At 38.2% G+C, this 21,225-nt stretch overlaps 1 protein-coding gene across 4 annotated transcripts in view; it reads right to left on the reverse strand.

Annotated features, from left to right (window-relative positions):
* The window catches only part of KATNBL1 (katanin regulatory subunit B1 like 1), a 55,665-nt gene that overhangs the window by 11,552 nt on the left and 22,888 nt on the right, over positions 1-21,225 (reverse strand). For 3 of the 4 annotated variants that reach the window (XM_041744262.1, XM_041744263.1, XM_041744265.1), the window contains 2 exons: positions 1,564-1,694; positions 595-635 (listed from right to left, as the gene is read on the reverse strand). In XM_041744262.1, coding sequence (XP_041600196.1) covers positions 595-635; positions 1,564-1,680 — 158 coding nt within the window. In that variant the 5' untranslated portion in view covers positions 1,681-1,694. Of the gene's footprint in view, positions 1-594; positions 636-1,563; positions 1,695-12,097; positions 12,154-21,225 lie in introns of all 4 variants that reach the window. The other variant, XM_041744264.1, reaches the window with a different exon arrangement.

Raw genomic sequence — 21,225 nt, forward strand, 5'->3', positions numbered from 1 at the left:
TTGTGCAAAATCTCTAATATCTAGTTTAACAGAAGACATCTGGATTCTCAGAATTGCTTTTGAATTTAATGTACTATGGTATCAAATATCATGTAGCCCCTGGAAAACTCTACTGTATTTGTAAGACAGTAAACAGTTTTGTAACTGTTTTGTAACAGTTGTAACACTCTTTCTAAGAGTGAAAATAAAGGTGAGTTAATGTTATTGTTATGAATATAGTCTTGACCTCATAAAATCCCAGGACCCCTACTGTCCTCAGGTCCATTTTGAGCACCAGCAGTTTAGTAGAAAGTGCCTTTAGAGTTCAGAAGATCTGAGAACAAATGCCATTTTTTAATATTTTCTGGCTGTATGTCCCTGAACAAATCACACATCTTTAGTTTTTCTCATCAACTATTAGGGTCCATGATATCTTTCTAGTTGGGTTATTGTAAGGATTTGGAGATAATACTGATGTGTTTTCCACAGTGACGGGCACGAAGGAGCTATTTGACAATAAATTGCTTACTAATAAAAGAGAAAACTTCTCTTTTCCTCTCTTTTCATTCTTACCTTTTATTATTTGTTTCCTACAAACTTTAAAGAAGCTCTTACCTATTTTTGTAAGCAGCCAACTGTTTTGGAGATTTCTTAACCTGAAAAATAAAAGTAGATAATTAACAGCATATTTAAGTTCTTTTGTGAAGCTATGTAAACTTTGTGACTGATATCAACAAATATGAAATTCCATAGGTAAGTGTTTCCGATTAAAGCTGCAGTCTCAGTCTATAGTTATAACATTGTGTGTAGGTATACTTGACAAAGCAACATACCCAACTCCCTATTTTCCATGCCACTAGTCGTATATTTTACTTACATGGTACTTAGTAAGTATGTTGACTTTTAATATCACTTAAAAGAAATATCAGCATGAATGAGCATTGCAACGGTGAAAAAAAAAGCACCTCCGCGATTCCTCTTTAGAATTAAACTATAATACTCAAATGATATACCAAAACACCATACTGTCCATAAACTTTTTAGATCTTTTGGAATATAAACAGTTTTCAATATTTCATTAATTCCACTTAATTTTGGGAGATTAAGCAAATCATCACCTTTTTGTTGTTTAAATAATTTAACTAAAACTATCCATAGACTTAATGGTTTAAACTTTCTGTGATGTACCGAATGACTGTGTCTCCCCAAAATTCATGTTGAAATCCTAATGCCCCAAATGAAGGATATGAGGAGGTGGGGCCTCTGGGAGGTGATTAGGTCATGAGGGGGGCACCCTCAAGAATGGGATCAGTACCCTTATAAAAGAGACCGCGGGGAGCTCTCTTGCCTCTCCCGCCATGTGAGGAGGAGACAGCAGAGAAGACAGCCACCTATGAACCAGGAAACAGGCTCTAATCAGATACCATATTGGCCAGGGCCTTTATCTTGGACTTCTTCCCAGCCTCCAGAACTGTGAGAAATACATTTCCATTGTTTATAAGTCCCCCGGTCTATGGTATTCTATAGCACCATGAACAGATGAAGATATACTGTCTTACCATTACCTAGAAACTATGCACTTACCTCCTTCATGTTCTTATTAGTAAAATTAGAGATCCTTTTTCTAGGAAGATCAGTGGAGTGATCCTCAATATTATTACAAAAGATTCGTTTTTTAACATTGTGGGCTTCAGATGCCATAATCTCTTAAATACCTAAACAACAAAACAAAAATAATATATGGAAAATACAAAAAGCAAAAGAGCCTGATTACACCCTTAACAGATATATGTAAAAATACAACACTATGTAAAAGAGGTTTATGAGTAAAGCAGAGGACATAGTTCTAATTTATATACTTTAAAAAATCATAAACAGAGGAAATACAAGACAGGAAATTGGGCTCTTTCTGTTCTCATTCCTTAGTTGTAGCCAGTTAATGATATTATGGCATAGATTTTTGCCAATGCAATATGTCAATCTTTCCATTTTCTCTCTCTCTCTATATATATATATGTGTGTGTATATTAAATTAAAATTAAATTTAAATTTACAGGTTATGAAATCATGTCTATATAGTAATATCAATGATATCCATATGTCTTGAAGCCTAGTTTTAGAATCAAATCACTAGGGGCACCTGGATGGCTCAGTCAGCTAAGCATCTGACTACTTCAGCTCAGGTCTTGATCTCAGGGTCCTGGGATGGAGCCCCATGTCAAGCTCCGTGCCCAGCAGAGAGTCTGCTTCTGCCTCTCTCTCTTTCCTTTTGCCCCTGCCCCTGCTTGTGCTCTCTCTCCCTCTTTCTCAAATAAATAAATAAATAAATAAATAAATAAAATCTTAAAAAAAAAAAAAAGAATCAAATCACTGGGTCAAATACAACTACAAGCAGGCAGAGGAACAAAACTATATATATCTGACTTGTTTTATGCCCAATCCTTAAATTTTTTTCATTCTTTCAGTTAGCTCTTCAGAGCTTTCCTCTACCTTTGCTTTTTTTTTTTTAAGATTTTATTTATTTATGATAGGCATAGAGAAAGAGAGGGAGAGAGGCAGAGACACAGGCAGAGGGAGAAGCAGGCTCCATGCCGGAAGCCCTATGCGGCACTTGATCCCAGGACTCCAGGATCGCGCCCTGGGCCAAAGGCAGGCGCTAAACCGCTGAGCCACCCAGGGATCCCCTTTCCTCTACCTTTGAAAAAACAATCACAATTTTCTATTCCTTCAATTATATCCAAAGAGGGGGAAAATATACTATTACTTCTTTTACATAAAAGAATAAATTAGTGATTCCCCCACTTGCGCTCAAGTTTCCCACAGGAAATTTATTTCAAGCCATGACCTGAACACAAGTTCCTCCATCATTCATTTTTTAAATGTTTACTGAGCATCCACTATATGCCAGGCACTGGAATTAATGTAGACGATGGATCAGAGATGCTCTTCTAAACAATCACTTGGGAAGCTTTTAGAAAATACGATCTTTCTGGGCCCTAACTTCAGACTAGAACTCAGCAGGTCTCTGGAGTGAAGCCCAAAGCAATTATATTTTTAAAAAGCTCTGCAGCATTTCTGATGCATACTCTTAGAAGAAAATCTGCCTTAGAGAATTTTCCAAAAATATGCACAAACACATGAAAATTTGGAAATAATCTCAGGGTACTCTAAGATTTCTTGCCATTGATCCATGGGCATCCCTTCCAGCTGCAACTCCAGGTTTAAAGACCTTTCAGATTAGACTTTTTAAAAAATAAATAATTGCAGTAATACAATAAACACTCTGACAGAGGGGCAGTCATGTGAGTCAGGAAAGCTTTACTGAGGAGAGACTTAAAGGACAAATAACACATTGAAAAAACAGCATGTGCAGAACTGAAGGGCATGAAGCAACATGGTTTGTCTGGCAATCTCTTAAGATGCATGTGACTGGAGCTTAGGCTGGAAGTGGGTTGTAGCAGAGTGAAAAATGAGGCTGGAGAGATAGAAGCTGGATCCCATAAAGGATCGTTTGTACAGGTAAGCGTTTCTTTTTTAAAGAAAGGGGAGCTTGGGGCAGCCCAGGTGGCTCAGCGGTTTAGGGCCGCCTTCAGCCCAGGGCCTGATCCTGAAGACGGGTGATTGAGTCCCACGGGTGATTGAGTCCCACGTCCCTCATCAGGCTCCCTGCATGGAGCCTGCTTCTCCCTCTGCCTGTGTCTCTGCCCCTCTCTGTGTATGTGTGTGTGTCTCTCATGAATAAATAAATAAAATCTTAAAAAAAAAAGGGGAACTTTTATTAAAGATAATGGACTAAACATATGTAATTACTTCTTCCCTTCCCTGAAACCCCATTACAATGATAGTAAAGGGTTTTTAAAGGCATAAAATGCATAAGGACAAAGAGAAATAATGAGTTGATGACAATAACATTTGAAAACTGAAAAGCAGAAATGATAAATGACAGCAGATTTGAGAAAGCCAAATCCTAAATCAGCAGTGAGGAATGGTAAAAAAGCAGAATCCCCAAAAGGTTCAGGAATTGGCAATATTGAGGACATCAAGAAGTAGGGATAAATGTGGGTTTAAGAATAAGGAGAATGACTGAATATCCATTTAAGACACAATTAGCCCCTAGATTCCTTTCCCTATTCCTTTTTTTTTTTTTTAAGATTTTATTTATTTATTCATGAGAGGCACAGAGGCAGAGAGGCAGAGACACAGGCAGAGAGAGAAGCAGCCTCCATGCAGGGAGCCTGATGTGGGACAGATCCTGGGCCTCCAGGATCACGCCCCGGGCTGAAGGCAGGCACTAAACCACTTAGCCATCCAGGGATCCCCCTTTCCCTATTCCAATAAAAGTTTTATTGTATGGAATATTTAAAACAAGAGTCCTCGGTTTAGGAAACACCAGGCATGAATGAAGGAGCGGAGTATAGTCTAACAGGGGATCAAGTGAAAGTTTACATACTAAATGTTGAGATCTAACCTTCTTTCTACCATTTGCCTCATGGATGCTTGCAGCCAGCTTTATATACTCCAGGAAGAGTACAGAAGATCCTTCTTTGGGAACTCTGATAAGTCCCAGGGGAAAACACACACACACACACACACACACACACACACACACACACACACACTCTCTCTCTCTCTCTCTCTCTCTCTCTCTCTCTCCTAAAAATAGTGACATCAGTGATGGTCAAAGTCCTCAAAGAACTGTTTTCCATCTTGATTATGGTGATAGTTACCTGTCAAAACTAATAGAACTATGCACTAAAACAGGTGAATTTTTATCAGACATAAACTATATCACAATAAACCTGACTTGCAGAAATCCTCGAGCGACAAGAACAAATTGTATACATGAACCACAAATGAGACAAGAAACAAAGCAACAAAGATTTGGAAAATAAAAATAGGATATAATAAGACAGAAAAAAAATCAATAGAAAGCTTGAAGAGAAACTTGAGGCTATCTCCTGAAATACAGAAAAAAAAGGTAACATTGGCTTGAACCAATATCCAAATAAATGGAATTTCAGAAAGAATACAGGGAAGACAAAGAAGAAATCAAGGAAATAACTGAAAAATGTACAGGATTGAAGGACATGAATTTCCACATTGAAAGAGCACAATGAGGTCAGCATTGGGGATGAAAATACACCTACAAGGCACATAACTGTAAAATTTCAGAGCACTAATGAATCTGAAAACATATGGAGCAAATAAACAATATCCCCTTCCAATGACTGATGGAACAAATAGACAAATTCAACAAGGCTGTAAGACAATACTATCAACCAACAGAATAAAATCAACATCGATCAAAAACTCCAACCAACAACAGCAGAACAAGGACATGCCATGATGATGATGCAAGTTAAAACCACAATGACGCACTATTTCACAACCACCATAATGGCTATAATAAAAATGACACAAAATAACAAATGCTGAGAAGGATGTGGAGAAACTGGAACCATCACACATTACTGTAGGAAGGTAAAATGGCACAGTGACTCGGGGAAAGAGGTTGGCAGTTTCTTGAAAGGTTAAATACGGATTTACCATATGACCCAGTAATTCCACTCCTACATATTTACTAACAAGAAATGAAAGTTTATGTCAACACAAAGACTTGTATGCAAATGTTGATAAAAACATTATTCAGAATAGCCAAAAAAGTGGAAACAACTCAAATGTCTATCAGTTGGTGAATGGAAAAACAAAACATGATATATTTGTTGGGAATACTACTCAACAACAAAAATGAACAAAATATTAATACATGTAACACTAGGTATGAAACATCACACTAAGTGAAAGAAGCCAAACACAGAAGACAAGATATTATGTGATTTCATTTATATGAAATGTCCATAGAAGTAGAGAGGATACAGGGGCACTTGGGTGGCTGAGTTGGTTAAGCATCTGACTTCAGCTTGGGTCATGATTTCAGGATCCTGGGATGGAGCCCCAAGAAAGGTTCTCCACTCCGGGAGTCGGTTTGTCTCTCTCCTTCTGCCTCTCTCTCTGCTCGTGCTCTCTCTCAAATAAATGAAATCTTAAAAAGAAAAAAAGTAAAGAGCACAGAGACAGAAAGTAGATTAATGGTTGCCTACAGCTGAGGTGGGAGTGAGAGTAACTGGAAATGGACACAACGCTTCTCTGGGGGTGATGGCAGTGATGGAATGTTCTAAAATTAGATTGTGGTTGAGGATTATACAATTCTGTATATACTTGTACTAAGTGAGCTGTAATTTAAAACGGGTGTATTTTACAGTATGTAAATTATACTTCAATAAAGCTTTAAAAAAGTAAATTATCAAAATTGTAATTGGCAATGTCTCATTACAGAGGATTTTTTACACTACAAATTCCATTTTGTTTTATATCTTATGCATTTGGTGCCACCCTTCTTGGGCAGTAAGATTATCCTTTCCCCTCCAGAACATTTGACAGTGCTATTAAAATAGTTTAAAGCAACTGCTGAGGCTCCTAGGTGTTTCCACAGTGCTGTTTGATAATATTCAAAAAGAGAATAATCTGAAACAGGATTAAAAGTGGATGAAGACAATGATTATAGAAACTAGAAAAGATAATCTTTTAATGAAAAAAGAACAAAAGGAAGCACCTAAAGAGAATAAAAGGACTAGGAGATACTGAGAAGAATCCAAAATATTAACTTTACCTAACTTTATGTTCTGAACATTGAATATAACACATTATTTTTTATTTTTATTTATTTTTTATTTATTTTTTTCACATTTTTAAAAATAAAGATAAGAAAGTGATTACTATGGATATTTTCTTTAGAAAGTAGGAAAAACCCAGCATGTAGAAGGAGCTGAAGGGTTGAATCCTCCTTACACAGTAGCTATCTCTTATCAGAAAGATGAAAAGGGATTCACGGCTGTCAAATCAAGACATTAAACAGCTCTAAGTGTTTGCATACTCCCTACCTACTCACAGCAATGGAAAAAACTCATCATAAAGGAATGAAACATGTCTGGACTTTTGTCCCTAATAACTTATTATATAGTTCAAGATCAAGTTAATTTAAGCTTTCATTTTATATTAATATACTAGCAATATATCAACTATTTACATTGTATTTAACTCTGCAATCTCACTAGGCAACTTCATTTCTCTTCTTATTTTTTTTTTAATTTTTGTATTTATTCATGGTAGTCACAGAGAGAGAGAGAGAGAGAGAGAGAGAGAGAGAGGCAGAGACACAGGCAGAGGGAGAAGCAGGCTCCATGCACTGGAAGCCCGACGTGGGATTCGATCCCGGGTCTCCAGGATCGCGCCCTGGGCCAAAGGCAGGCGCCAAACCGCTGCGCCACCCAGGGATCCCCATTTCTCTTCTTAAAAAGCAAAGCATGTTTGTGCACAGAGAATTATAATCATTAATATTCTTGGTATCAAGTATTCTCCTCCAATTACCACCACAGACTCTCACAAAAGGCTTGAATGGTATTCCCTAAGAGTCCAGAGGCTGAAAACTGTATATAACCATTACTGTGTAATTATAAAATACATAAATAAAGTGGTTTTAGAATTTAAAGCTTGAGCCTAACACTGCAGTCCAGGAGATAACTAGGCTGGTCAGGGGCAGAGTGGAGGGCACAGAATCCACGCTACGCTACCGCATCTTTGTCTCCGTGAAGTGACTGCACCTCATCCCCATCCCTAACCACAGGACCGTTAGCACTTGCCAGCCAGGACAGCTAAGATGAGGGTACTAATTCTTCTAGGAGATGTCAAGAGACAAATGCATATCAACTACATGGGAGTTCTACCTCTTATCCTTCCCTTACCCTATAAGGGGAAACTCTTCTCTAAGTCCAACAGTTGATATGTAAAGCTAAGAAACAGACAAATCACAGGTTTCCCCAGAAGGCAGCTGCCACACAAGAAAATAAATGGGAAGGATGAACACAGACTTTTTTCTTCAAGAATTTCAATGAAGGTGAGAGGAACAGAAGGTTAAAGATGAGATTTTTCTGGTACAATCCTTAGAGCCTGAGGCTATGGATTCCCTCCACCTAAATTCAGCTACCAGACACTTAATAACTGCTTTGGTATCTGCAGCACTTATTGAAATATCTAACAATGAAGTTTGCATCAGGTTAAAAAACAAGGTGATAAAAAAAGGAAATTGAGAATGCTAAGGTTCATACAGATGGGATCAGTGCTTACAATGAAATATTAAAAACACCATTTTCAAAGAATGTTTTGTGAGCGGAAAGTTCAAAAAATAATCGCCTTATAAAGAGGTTAAAAAATGGTCATTCAAAAGCTATCTAAGCTATATACATATAAGTATGTGTGTGTGTATATAAATGATCAATGCATTCAAAAGAGGTCTATCAAAACTAATAAAAATTATTTATTGCTAGTGGAATTACAGGTGACTTGTTCCCTTCATTTATAGGTTTCTCGGGCAGCCCAGGTGGCTCAGTGGTTTAGCACTGCCTTTGGCCGAGGGTGTGATCCTGGAGATCTGGGATGGAGTCCCACGTCGGGCTCCCTGCGTGGAGCCTGCTTCTCCCTCTGCCTGTGTCTCTGCTTTTCTCTCTCTGTGTGTGTCTCATGAATTTTATTTCTCATGAAATAAAATCTTTAAAAAATATATATATATTTACAGGTTTCTCTGTTTTCTACAATGAACATGAATTATTTTCATAATCTGAATAAATAACATAACGAGGTCACTGTCTTATAAAAAACGGTTTAATTACACAACTCCCTTATAGTAAAAAAAAGTGAAAAAGGTGTAAATGCCAACATGCAGAGGTAACATTTCATAGGAAGGCTCTATTTTACCTTTTCCAAAATTAGGACAGCTCTATCTAGAGCTGAGAAAATTATCTCAGTTCGTGCCTTCTCACCTCATTTGGGACTTAGCTCCCCCACCCCCCTTCTATATCTTCAGTTTCTCTGTTTGAACTGATTCCTCCCCTTCTGCTTTCAAACATTCTCAGGTTTCCTCTACCAACTCCTATACTCTTTCTCTAATTCTCTTTCCTGCCAAACTTCTACAATGAGTGCTTTTCAGTTTCCATTTTCTCTTTAACCCTTTACAACCTTGATTTTATTTTGTCCTCCCATCTGAAAAACAACTGCATCTTCAAGGTGACTTGAAGCTGTAAGGGAGTCTTTTATAACACTGATGCTGCTCATAGCAGGGTCAGCTAAGCCAACCCTAAAGATTGCTCATTCTTCATCACCATTTAGCTTTTTCATCACTTCATTACACCCTCAACACACACACACACACACACACATGCGTGCAAACTTATTCACAGACCATAGCACTACAGTATCTTGACTTTCTTTGTTCCCTTACTCCCTTTTTGGTTCCTTTTCCTTCAACAACTCTCATTTCTACACTAAAATTGAAAAAGCATGCTCTCAAGGCTTCAGCTATTTCTCTAGACCCAATCTCTCCTCCTGATCTGGCACTGGTAGGTCCAAGTCAACACACCTAAAATAAACCTCTTCAATCTCTTCCAACGTCAGACCAACTAACAGCCCTTCCTACCTACCACATTTTAAATTGCTGGCATCAAACTTCTCTCAACTAAAAACCCAGGAGTTATTCTGACTTCTCCCTCCTTCCCTCCAACTGATCACTAAGTCTTCTTGAATCTTTCTTTAAAATGTTGCATGGATCCGTTCTGACCTTTTAATCCCCCCACTGTCAAAACGCTAGCCCTACTAGCAGTCAAGATGGCCAAGTGGTTCAAGGTGCTGCATTTGGAACTCTAGCCCCATCACTTCAAGCCCAAATTATTGTAAGAATTATTTGATTTTCCTGTCACCAGTCTTTCCTGGTCTCTAGGAATCATTCTTTAACCTACAGTGTTCATGACAAAATCCCCAAATCTCTAATAGTTACCTACCTCTTACTACAGGATTTCCTGAATTATGTTCGGAGTATTCACATAGATTAATATATGTTTTACTCTATTCACAAAAAATTGGATATGCTGCATATTAAATTACTTCTTGGAAATTAATTAAATACATTAGTAAGGCTCTGAGAGGCCTAATTTTATTTTGCTCTGCTTCCCAAAATTGGCCACTATCCTACTTTTTAAAATTTTGACAGATACATATAAAATTTGAAAGATGCAGATGTTTCTAGGAACACAGTTTGTGGAACTGATTTACTACACCAAAGACTACACTATCTAAATGTTGAAGGACTTCATAATTGGATACTATATTATTAAAGATTAATATAATTTTTTTAATTAGAAGGAGACAAGAGCAAAATGTACCCCAACTATTTTTTTGGGTGGGGGGTAAGTTTTTGTTGATGGAGAGAAGTTCCACTGCAATGCTGTTAATGAAATAACGATATCATGAAAAATTAATAGGTAGCCTTTAGCAAAAACTTAGCCATGGGCATTTAGACATCCCATCATGCCCTTTTAATAGATGGTGAAGCAGAGGCACACAAAGATGACATAATTTGCCCAAAGTCAAACAGCAAAAAAGTGGTAAGAGTCAGGCGTGGGACGCAGGCCTTCTGCTGCCACTGCCTCTGCTCTTACCCAACACATTGCACCCCAAGTAATATGAGATTAAGGGTGAATGTGCATAGAGATGATGCAGGTTTTATCACTTTCTAGTTCATGATTTTTGGTAGGTAATTTATTCTTTTTTTTAATCTGTTTTTTCAAGTACAAAATGGGGATGCTATGAAGATCAAAATAAGCTTATCTGTAAGTTATTACTGCTATTATCACTCACAGTATTTATATAAAATATATATACATACAATTTTGGTATTTTGGAAAACAAATCTGACAACACTGCAGAGCAAGCAAGTAAACATATATATATATATATGCAAGTGCGCATATATAAATAAAATTAATCATCTAAATCAGGATTGAGAATGAAAGGAAGCAGTATTAAAAATTGTGCTGCGGGCAGCCTGGGTGGCTCAGCAGTTTAGCGCCGCCTTCAGCCCAGGGTGTGATCTGGTGTCCTGGGATCGAGTCCCATGTCAGGCTCCCTGCATGGAGCTTCCTTCTCCCTCTCCCTGTGTCTCTGCGCCTCTCTCTCTCTCTCTCTTTCTCATGAATAAATAAAATATTTTTTAAAAAATTGTGCTGGGTGAACAGGCATAAACCAGGTTTATACCAAGCAAATTGGAATATGTGGTCACCCCACCTCAGTTAAAAAGTTCACTTTCCTATAAAAATTACCAACTACTCAGCAATAAAAAGGAATTATTAATACATATGACAACAACAAATATGTCTCAATCTCATTATGCTAATGAGAAGTAAGACTCCAAATGCTATATACTATATAACTTCATTTTTATGATATTCATTTTTATGATATTCTAGAAAAGGTAAATTTATAGGGAAAGAAAAACAGCAATGGTTGCCAGAATCCCTAGGAAGGAAAAGTAGATGTAAAGGGCTATGAGGGAACTTTTTGTAGTGAAGCATATTTTATTTCTTTTTTTTTTTTTAATTTTTATTTATTTATGATAGTCACAGAGAGAGAGAGAGACAGAGACATAGGCAGAGGGAGAAGCAGGCTCCATGCACCGGGAGCCCGAGTGGGATTCGATCCCGGGTCTCCAGGATCGCGCCCTGGGCCAAAGGCAGGCGCTAAACCGCTGCGCCACCCAGGGATCCCGCATGTTTTATTTCTTGAAGGTGGTAGTGACTATACATACAACTCTGTGTATGTCAAAACTCTTGTCAGTAAGACCTCAACAACCTGACTTTAAAAAACTGGGGTGCAGGGGATCCCTGGGTGCCTCAGCAGTTTAGCGCCTGCCTTCGGCCCAGGGCGTGATCTTGGAGTCCTGGGATCGAGTCCCACGTTGGGCTCCCTGCATGGAGCCTGCTTCTCCCTCTGTGTCTCTGCCTCTCTGTCTCTGTCTCTCATGAATAAATAAATAAATAATAAATAAATAAATAAATAATCCTTAAAAACTAAAATAAATCATGCCCTCGGCCGAAGGCAGGCACTAACCTGCAGAGCCACCCAGGGATCCCAAAGGATCCCAAAGGACTAGTATTTTAAAGTTCATTTTTTAAATGATTAAAGGAAAGAAAGCACATGTAGTCAATTCAACATGCATTTACTGAGCACCTACCATGTATCAAGGGATGAGTAAGTAGTACATATCTTATTTCTCAAGAAGCTCATGGCCTAGGGGAGGGAGGGGGATGACAAGTAAGAAAGTGAATAAATATAAAACAGTACGGGCTATAAAAGAGGAACAGATTTGTACTAAGAGGAATAGATAGTACAGGTTGCTAAAAAAGCAGCAGCAGTGAATCTAATTTGAGGGGCAGTGAAATATCTGGAAATACATCTTGTGTCATACCAGAGCTGAGTCCTGAAGACAAAGAGTTACTATAAAAAAGAAAAGCACGCTCTCTATTTAAGCAACCACAGTAACAACTCTTAGGCACCTGAAAATCAGAATCTGGAGCATTCCTTATTTATGTATTTTCAGTTCTCCAGAAATGGTTGTTCAGTTTGAGCATGAATACAAAACCAAAACAGATACAAAGCTGAGGGGGGAACTCTTCCTAACGTTAGCATCACAAATGAGATTCAGATGCTATATGCCTTCCGATGTGATACAACAGGAAGACTCCACAACACTATTACATATCCTTGCCAAAAAATCTAGCCTGAACATCAGCAAACTTCAACTGCCTGTTACCAACTACCAGTCTACACAACTGATGAATTACTGAACATCTGAAACTGAGGATGTACTATACATTGGCTAATGGAAATTTAAATTTTAAAAAATTTAATACAAAATAGAAGTCAGAAAGGAACCTATTAAGCACTACCATGGAGATGTAATCAGAAAAATCAAGAAAACAAGTTCTTTGGGACACAAAACTCCGTTTCCTCAACAAATACTTTGCAAGAAAGAAAAATAAAGAGGAAGCTACATACTAAAAGACACTGCATTAACTGAATACAATGTGTGGACATTGCTTAATATCCTATATTTTAAAAACTGTTAAAATGTATAATAATTAGGGTCTCCTGGGGGGCTCAGTCACTTAAGCAACTGCCTTCAACTTGGGTCAAGATCCCAGGGTCCTGGGATGGAGCCCCACATAGCAGGGCGCCCACTTCTGCCTCTGCCTCGGCCTTTCCCCACTGCTTGTATTCTCTTACTCACTGTCAAATAAATAAAACTTTTTTTTTTTAAGTATAATAATTAGGGAAATTTGAATATTGACTGGATAAATGATATTAAGGAACTCTTTACAACTTAAAGTATAACTAACAAAAAATAAACTGTACATAAAGTGTATTTAGGCATACACACCCATTAAACCATTATCACAGTCAATATATCCCTCATCTTCAAAAATTTCCAGTGTCACTTTATAATTTCTCCCCAACCAGTTGATGTGCTGTCACTATAGATTAGGTTGCATTTTCTACTATTTCATATAAATAGAATCATATACTATATACTCTTTTTTTGGAGGGAGGGTATGGTTTCTTTTACTCAACATTACTAATTTGGGAATCAACCATGTTGTTACATGTATCAAGCCCTTTTTTTTTTTTAATTGCAGAGCAGTATTCTATTGTGTGAGTATTTGCTTATCCATTCATCTGCTGATGGACATTTGGGTTGTTTCCAGTTGTAGCTATTACTAATAAAGCTGCTATGAATAGTCCTGTATGAGTCTTAGCATGAACAGGTACTTTCATTCCTCTTCGGTAAATACCTAAGAGTGGGATGATGATAGGTATATGTTTACCTTTTTAAGAAAACTGCCAAATTTTGATAAGTTGTACTATTTTACATTTCCATCAGCAGTGTATGAGAGTAAGGAATTATTATTAATCACTGTTAATTATTTCTAGTTGAATGGTATTATTACGATATTTTTGTTTTCTTTTAAAGAGTCTTTTACAGATACATATACATATATAATACAGATGAAAACAGATTATTTTTGGGATTTCCACCAAGGAGGGGAAAAATCAATGAAACAAGAAATGCTGATTATGACTGAAGCTGAGTAATTGAGATGTTTAATATACCATCCTCTGTTTTTCCATGATTTTTTTTTTAAAGATTTTGTTTATTTATTCATGAGACACACACAGGGAGAGGCAGAGACACAGGCAGAGGGAGAAGCAGGCTTCCTACAGGGAGCCTGATTAGGGACTCGATCCCGGGACGTGGGATCATCATTTGAGCTTAAGGTAGACGCTCAACTGCTGAGCCACCCAGGCGACCCTGTTTTTCCACATGATTAAAAATTTCCATAAGTCTGGGCACCTGGATGGCTCAGTTAGTTGGGTGTCTGCCTTCAGCTTGGGTCACGGTCCAGGGGTCCTGAGATGGAGCCAGACATCCATTAGGCAGCTTGCGTCCCCTCTCTCTCTGCCTCACTTATGCTCTCTCTCTCAAAATGAATCAATAAAATCTTTAAAAATAATAAAAATAAATTAAAATTTCCGTAAGTTAAAAAGACAGATCAGATACTAGATTACTTCAGTGAGCAAAGTTTATTTGTGGGCTATATAAAAATATATATACCAATGTCCTGCAATGATATAGTTTAAATGGCATGTCCTTGCTCCTTGGGCTGGAGGTAGTATTCCTCTCAAGGACTGTAGATGCAGTCAGCAAGAGTTATGTGAAAGTTAGGGAGGGAGAAAGAGAGAGAATCGGATGTGGGCACAGGAAATCTATGTCCTGTTGCTTCCTCTCTAACTCCACATCCCTGGATTTGGGGGCAGAAGGAAGCATGTTGCAAAAAAAAAAAAGGGAAAAAAATCGGAAATAAACGTGGTTAAAAACGCTCTCATGTTAGAGTATCCTAACACACACTGAATGCTTCCACAGCGGTGAACCACACAGCTGGGGAATAGAAAAACATTTTTAACTTTATGCTCCTTTTATACAAAAAATTGCCTTTTTTTTTAAAAAAAAAAATTCATTTATTCATGAGAGAGAGAGGCAGAGATGCAGTCAGAGGGAGAAGCAGGCTCCCTGCAGGGAGCCCGATGTGGGACTCGATCCCAGGACCCCAGATCATGACCTGAGCCAAAGGCAGACGCTTACCCGCTGAGCCCCCCAGATGCCCTCAAATTTTGCCATTCATACTAATATTACTTAAAAGTAATTCATATTACTTTCATACTTAAAAGTAAGTCATATTAAAACAAAAAGTCACTAGAAATTCAACCACCCATACAATTCAGTGCTTCTCCTCTCATGCAGTTTAGTTTTATAGGCTGTGTTTTATCATTAACATTATGTTTTCCTACATATTAAAACATCTTGGGTGCCTGAGTGGCTCAGGGCTTGATCCCAGGGTCCTGGGACCAAGCCCGCATCAGGTTCCCTGCTCAGCATGGAGTCTCCCTCTCCCTCTGCCCCTCCCCACTGCTCATGCTCTGTCTCTGGCTTTCTCTCCTGTAAAATCTTTTAAAAAGTATATTAAAAAGTCTTTTTGAAAATTATTTAAATGAATATATACTATTGTATATGAATGTTATTTTTATTTTTGCTATGTCAGAAAATACTTTGATGGATATACATATTTGTACAAAATTGATTATTTCCCCTAGATAAGCACATGACTGGGTCAAAGAATATGATCATAGAGCTCTTCAAATATATGATAGAAGCCCTTTCTTAATGTGACTGGGAATGGTGGCTTTTTTGTCAAAAAATCATTTAAAATGAGGATTCACTTAAAACAGAGAGAGATGTACACATGTACCTTAAAATAATGCATATCCATCATTTATGATTTCTACTTTGGGTTTCCTTCAAGTGGCCCAAGAACTAATGACAGTCACCAAGCAGTATCAGTACAAAACTCTAAACCGTTATGGTTTGACTTCACTTATCTTTAGCTTTGTAACCTCCATCCAAGTTGGTATGAAGCATTTGAGTCATTTGCCTTCATCTGGTCTATCTAAAGTATTCCGATTAGTTTTCATAAAAACAATGCTTTCAACTCCTGTTTGAAACTGCTGCCTCCACTGCACTGGGAAACAACAAAAGGCTGGCAAGGGGCAGAGGGACAGCCGCCGTCCAATCCAAGCTCTGCCGACAGAAATGGACTATGAGCACTACTGGCACCCCTGATGACAGAAGGCTCTGTGGTATGAGTTTGCGCCTTTGGAAACTTGACGACGAACAAGACCATGTTTTAGTCTGCACCTGAAAGTAGTAATATAAGTTGTACTTTTCTTAGGTGATTCAACTGAAAGGATGAGGCTCTATGTTGTAACAGGGCAACAACACAAGTCCTAGAGTCAGACTCCCTGGTTTGAGTCCTGCTTTAACCGCTTAATAGTTAGGTGACCACAGGCAAATTACTTAACCTCCTGTTTTCAGAATAGTCTTGTGAGAATTAAATAAAATAATCCATTTGCTACAGTGTCTGGCAAATGGTTAATCACTGTAAATGTTAGCTATTGTTAAGCTATATGTAAACTTCACTGATGAAGCAAGGTGCCTTTGGTGCAAGAAATAGGTACAGTTTTGCGGTGTCAGCAAATTTTAATATCAGTTTCCTATATGTGTTATGTATTTCCGTGTATGTGTACACGTAGCACAGGAAAAAATTTTAAAAAGAGACTGAAAGGACAAAAGTTCTTTCTAGAGTGGTATCACAGTTGAATCCCTTTTTCCTGTTTATTTTTCTACAGTTAAATCATCATATTCAGTTTATTTTTCTGTGTCACTTTGCTACAGTAAAAAAAAATTACACTTTATTTATTTTTAATTAATTAATTAATTAATTAATTAATTCTTTTTAAGATAGTCACAGAGAGAGAGAGAGAGGCAGAGACACAGGTGGAGGAAGAAGCAGGCTCCATGCACTGGGAGCCCGATGTGGGATTCGATCCCGGGTCTCCAGGATCGCGCCCTGGGCCAAAGGCAGGAGCCAAACTGCTGCGCCACCCAGGGATCCCTAATTTATTTTTTTTAAAAAAGATTTTATTTACTTATTCATGAGAGACACACACAGAGAGAGAGAGAGAGAGAGAGAGAGAGAGAGAGAGGCAGAGACACAGGCAGAGGGAGAAGCAGGCCCCATGCAGGGAGACTGATGCAGGACTCAATCCCAGGCCTCCAGGATCAGGCCCTGGGCTGAAGGTGGCATTAAACTGCTGAGCCACCTGGGCTGCCCCAAATTTACATTTTAAATAAAAGAATTAAGTTTCTTTTTAGCATAATACATAACAGGAAATGATAAAGTTTCTTATGCCTCGAAACACATACATTCTTAAGTTATGTAGAGAAACACAAAAGAATTATAAAATTATAAAATATAGTGACCTAAATCACTTCAGTATAGAATTCTGGTGTTATATACAGCTACATCATGGCAACTAGTAGTTTCCTGCCTCATTTCTGCTCATACCCTTAAATCTCCCAACTTTTCCATTGTAAAATAACTCATTTATAGTGGGAGAAACACAAGAGAAGCCATTGGAATACAATACGTTAAGTGTGGCAATATCTCCAATAATTTATCAGATAGTTTAGGGGGGAAAATTGCTCCTTGAGTTAAGTTATGACATAGAAGAAAGTGGCTTAACAAAGATATTTAAAGAGTCATTTTACAGAGTAACAACAGCTTCTAGTCCAGTAGGACTCACCCAGTGTTCTCAATGAAGGTTTCACTAAATTTTAATCAACGTGTTAAATTTATTTTTATAATTATTACAATGATGATCAAAACAAATGTTGGGCTGAGCAGATCATGTGACCTAGTGTAGAGCAGTTACAACTTATCACAAGGACTAAAAAAAACATATTTTAGAGACACCTGGGTGGCTCAGTGGTTGAACATCTATCTGCCTTTGGCTCAGGTCATGATCCCAGGGCCCTGGGATCGAGTCTCAGGTCGGACTCCCTGTAGGGAGCCTGTTTCTCCCTCAGTCTGTGTCTCTGTTTCTCATGAATAAATAAATTCTTTTAAAAAATACTTTACTATCAAGCCAGATTTAAAAAATGATTCCATGATTTCCTAAAGGTGACACTTAGGTGTATTTGGACAAAGGGGAGGCAGTTTACAAAGACTGCAAACACTTGTACTCAAAAAGTGACAACGTGAATGGCATGTTAATGTGCTGTTTAGAAACAATATGAAATGCTAGTATACTGGCAGAAAAATGATACATTCTTTTGAGTTGTTTGGAGCCTTTTAATCCTTTTTAGATTCAAATCTGATTGAGGATTAACATTTTGAAAGAATGTCTCAGTTACATGGGGCATGGATTGATTGGCAGGAGATGAATAACAATGGAGAAGAAAATGAAGGAACAAATATAAGCAGTGCTTATTCACGCACCCTCCAGGGAACTGGTGTCCCATCAAGTTACCTGGATGTCTACTGCACTTGCTAGGTTTATTCCTGAGGAAATGGATTTACCAAGAACCTGATATTACTACTCAAATCATAAAACTAAGTACCCTTACTCTGATTCCGTGTTCAGAACAACTCAAAGCCCCTAGTACCTGGAATAAACCACAAGAGCTTTTTATTTGCTGATGATTCATCACATCATCTTCTATTAATTCAGTCCACCATGTATGGAAAGCTGGTTTGAGAAATAATGTCAAATTCAGGAAAGCAGATCAAGCATGAAAATACAGATTTTTGGAGATTTAATGGGTACAAGATAAGACATTTCAATTAGACCAAACTGATTTTTTTTTTAAGATTTTATTTATTTATTCATAGAGACACAGAGAGAGAGGCAGAGACACAGGCAGAGGGAGAAGCAGGCTCCATGCAGGGAGCCCAGCGCGGGACTTGATCCTGGTCCCAGGATCACACCCCGGGCTGTAGGCGGCGCTAAACCGCTGCGCCACTGGGGCTGCCCGACCAAACTGAATTCTAACTCTCTTATGGCTAAGTTACCCTGAAATGGTAATTTAAAAATTGGTGTTATATGGGAATTACCATTCCCACCATCTCTTCCTTATTTTTAAGAGTTAAGTCCCCAGAGTATACTACATTACGGAACTGGTATTAATGAGAAAAAGAAGTTAGCTAAATTCTGAGAACTAGGTGGCTGCTTATCATCACTTTACCAGTAATTGTGGACCTACAGACTTAATTTTTTTTTTAACACCTTACACTAGAAAGTGTGCAGGGCTTGCCTGTATATTCACTGAATATCTCTGAAAGGTTAAACAAGAAACTGGAGACAAAAGTCACTTCTAGAGAGAGGATATGTGCTATGGCTGGGAGATGAGGTGAGAGGGAGACTTTTCCCTTTTGGACTTTCTGAATTTTGTATCAAATGCATGTATTATTTTTTAACTAAATTAAAATGTATTGGTAGTGGGTGCCTGGCTGGCTCAGTTGGTAGAGTGTGTGACTCTTGAGCTTAGGGTTGTGAGTTTGAGCCCCAAGTTGAAGACAGACATTACTTAAAAATAAAATCCTTATTTTCCTCCCATGACAGACTCTTAACTATAGAGAACAAGCTGAGGGTTGTTGGAGGGGAGATGAACAGGGGAGGGGGAGGGCTGGATGGGGGGGGTTAAATGGGTGATGGGTATCAAAGAGAGCATTTGTGACTGAGCACTGGGTGCTGTATGTCAGTGATGAATCACTAAATTTTACACTTGTAACTAATATTAAATTGTATGTTAACTGAAATTTAAATAAAAACATGACAAAATATTTTTTAAAAAAATAATAAAACATATTGACAGTATTAATATGTTTCTTCTTAAATAGCTACATAAACACTTGAATTTTTTTTAATTTTTACTTATTTATGATAGTCACACAGAGAGAGAGAGAGAGAGAGAGAGAGAGAGAGAGAGAGAGGCAGAGACACAGGCAGAGAGAGAAGCAGGGTCCATGCACCGGGAACCCGACGTGGGACTCGATCCCGGGTCTCCAGGATCGTGCCCTGGGCCAAAGGCAGGCGCCAAACCGCTGTGCCACCCAGGGATCCCAAACACTTGAAAGTTTAGGAAGACTTAGGGTTTCTAAATCCAAGTGATGATTATCTTATCATGTTTTGGTGTCTATCTCTTAATCTCCCTGTTAGAATATTCCAGCATTTTTCTGGAAATATTCATAAGGAGGAAAAATAATCCTTTCTTATTGTCTTCTTAAACTCAGAAATGTATATAAACATATACATATATTAAACGTCACCTTAAAGATCCTTTCTGACCCCTTGTTTAGCTACTAAAGGTATTTGTTTTGTTTTTTAAGATTTTATTTATTAATGCATGAGAAACACAGAGAGAGGCAGAGACACAGGTAGAGGGAGAAGTCGGCTCCCCATGGGGAGCCTGATGTGGGGCTCGATCCTGGGACCACAGGATCATGTCCTGAGCCGAAGGCAGATGCTCAATCGCTGAGCCATTCAGGCATCCCTACTAAAGGTATTTCTGATGCATTCCATATAGACAGACTTTATGTATAAAAGGATATTCCAATAAGATATACAGCTCAAAAAGAAAAAAAAAGGTAAGCTAATATAAACGAATCTTAATGTTCTATCTTCATGATCTGGACTAAGGTTACCAATCTATAACACTTGTGCCTAACTTTGAAGTCAACAGGATGAAGTATATACCCTAACAACTTCAAAAAATGATTTTTATCTTTTTAATCTAGCATCCTTTTATAACAATGGTTCTTTTTTTTTTTCTTAAGATTTTATTTATTTATTCATGAGAGACACAGAGAGAGAGGCAGACACATAGGCAGAGGGAGAAACAGGTTCCCTGCGGGGAGCCCAACATGGGACTTGATCCCGGGACTCCAGGATCATGCCCTGAGCCCAAAGGCAGATGCTCCACTGCTGAGCCACCTAAGCATCCCAATAACAATGGTTCCTAATCCTTCCTATACTCTCCTACACACCAACATCTGCAAGGATCATCGCATATCCCCATCCATTTCAGTGGTTTGTTATCACTATGTCCCCTGAGCTGAAATCAGAATGTATGCTGACATTTGAAAACGTCCCCTTCTCTTAGGGAACATCCTTCTCCAGCACAGGAATCACATCATATCTCCAACTGCCTGTGAGTAGCTCCATGTGGATGTCAGTTCCAGTCAACAATTCTTGAACTTCACATATTGAAAACAGAACCCTTAATATCCACCCTCTCAAATCTGATCCTCACAATTGTTCCTAGTTCAGTAAATAGAAACATTATCCTCCCAGTGGCTGAAAGCCCCAAAGGATGCATTCTTAGTTTCTCTTTTCATAAATTCCGTC

This window comes from Vulpes lagopus, chromosome 2 (genome assembly GCF_018345385.1).
Source record: "Vulpes lagopus strain Blue_001 chromosome 2, ASM1834538v1, whole genome shotgun sequence".
NCBI classification, from domain to species: Eukaryota; Metazoa; Chordata; class Mammalia; order Carnivora; family Canidae; genus Vulpes; species Vulpes lagopus.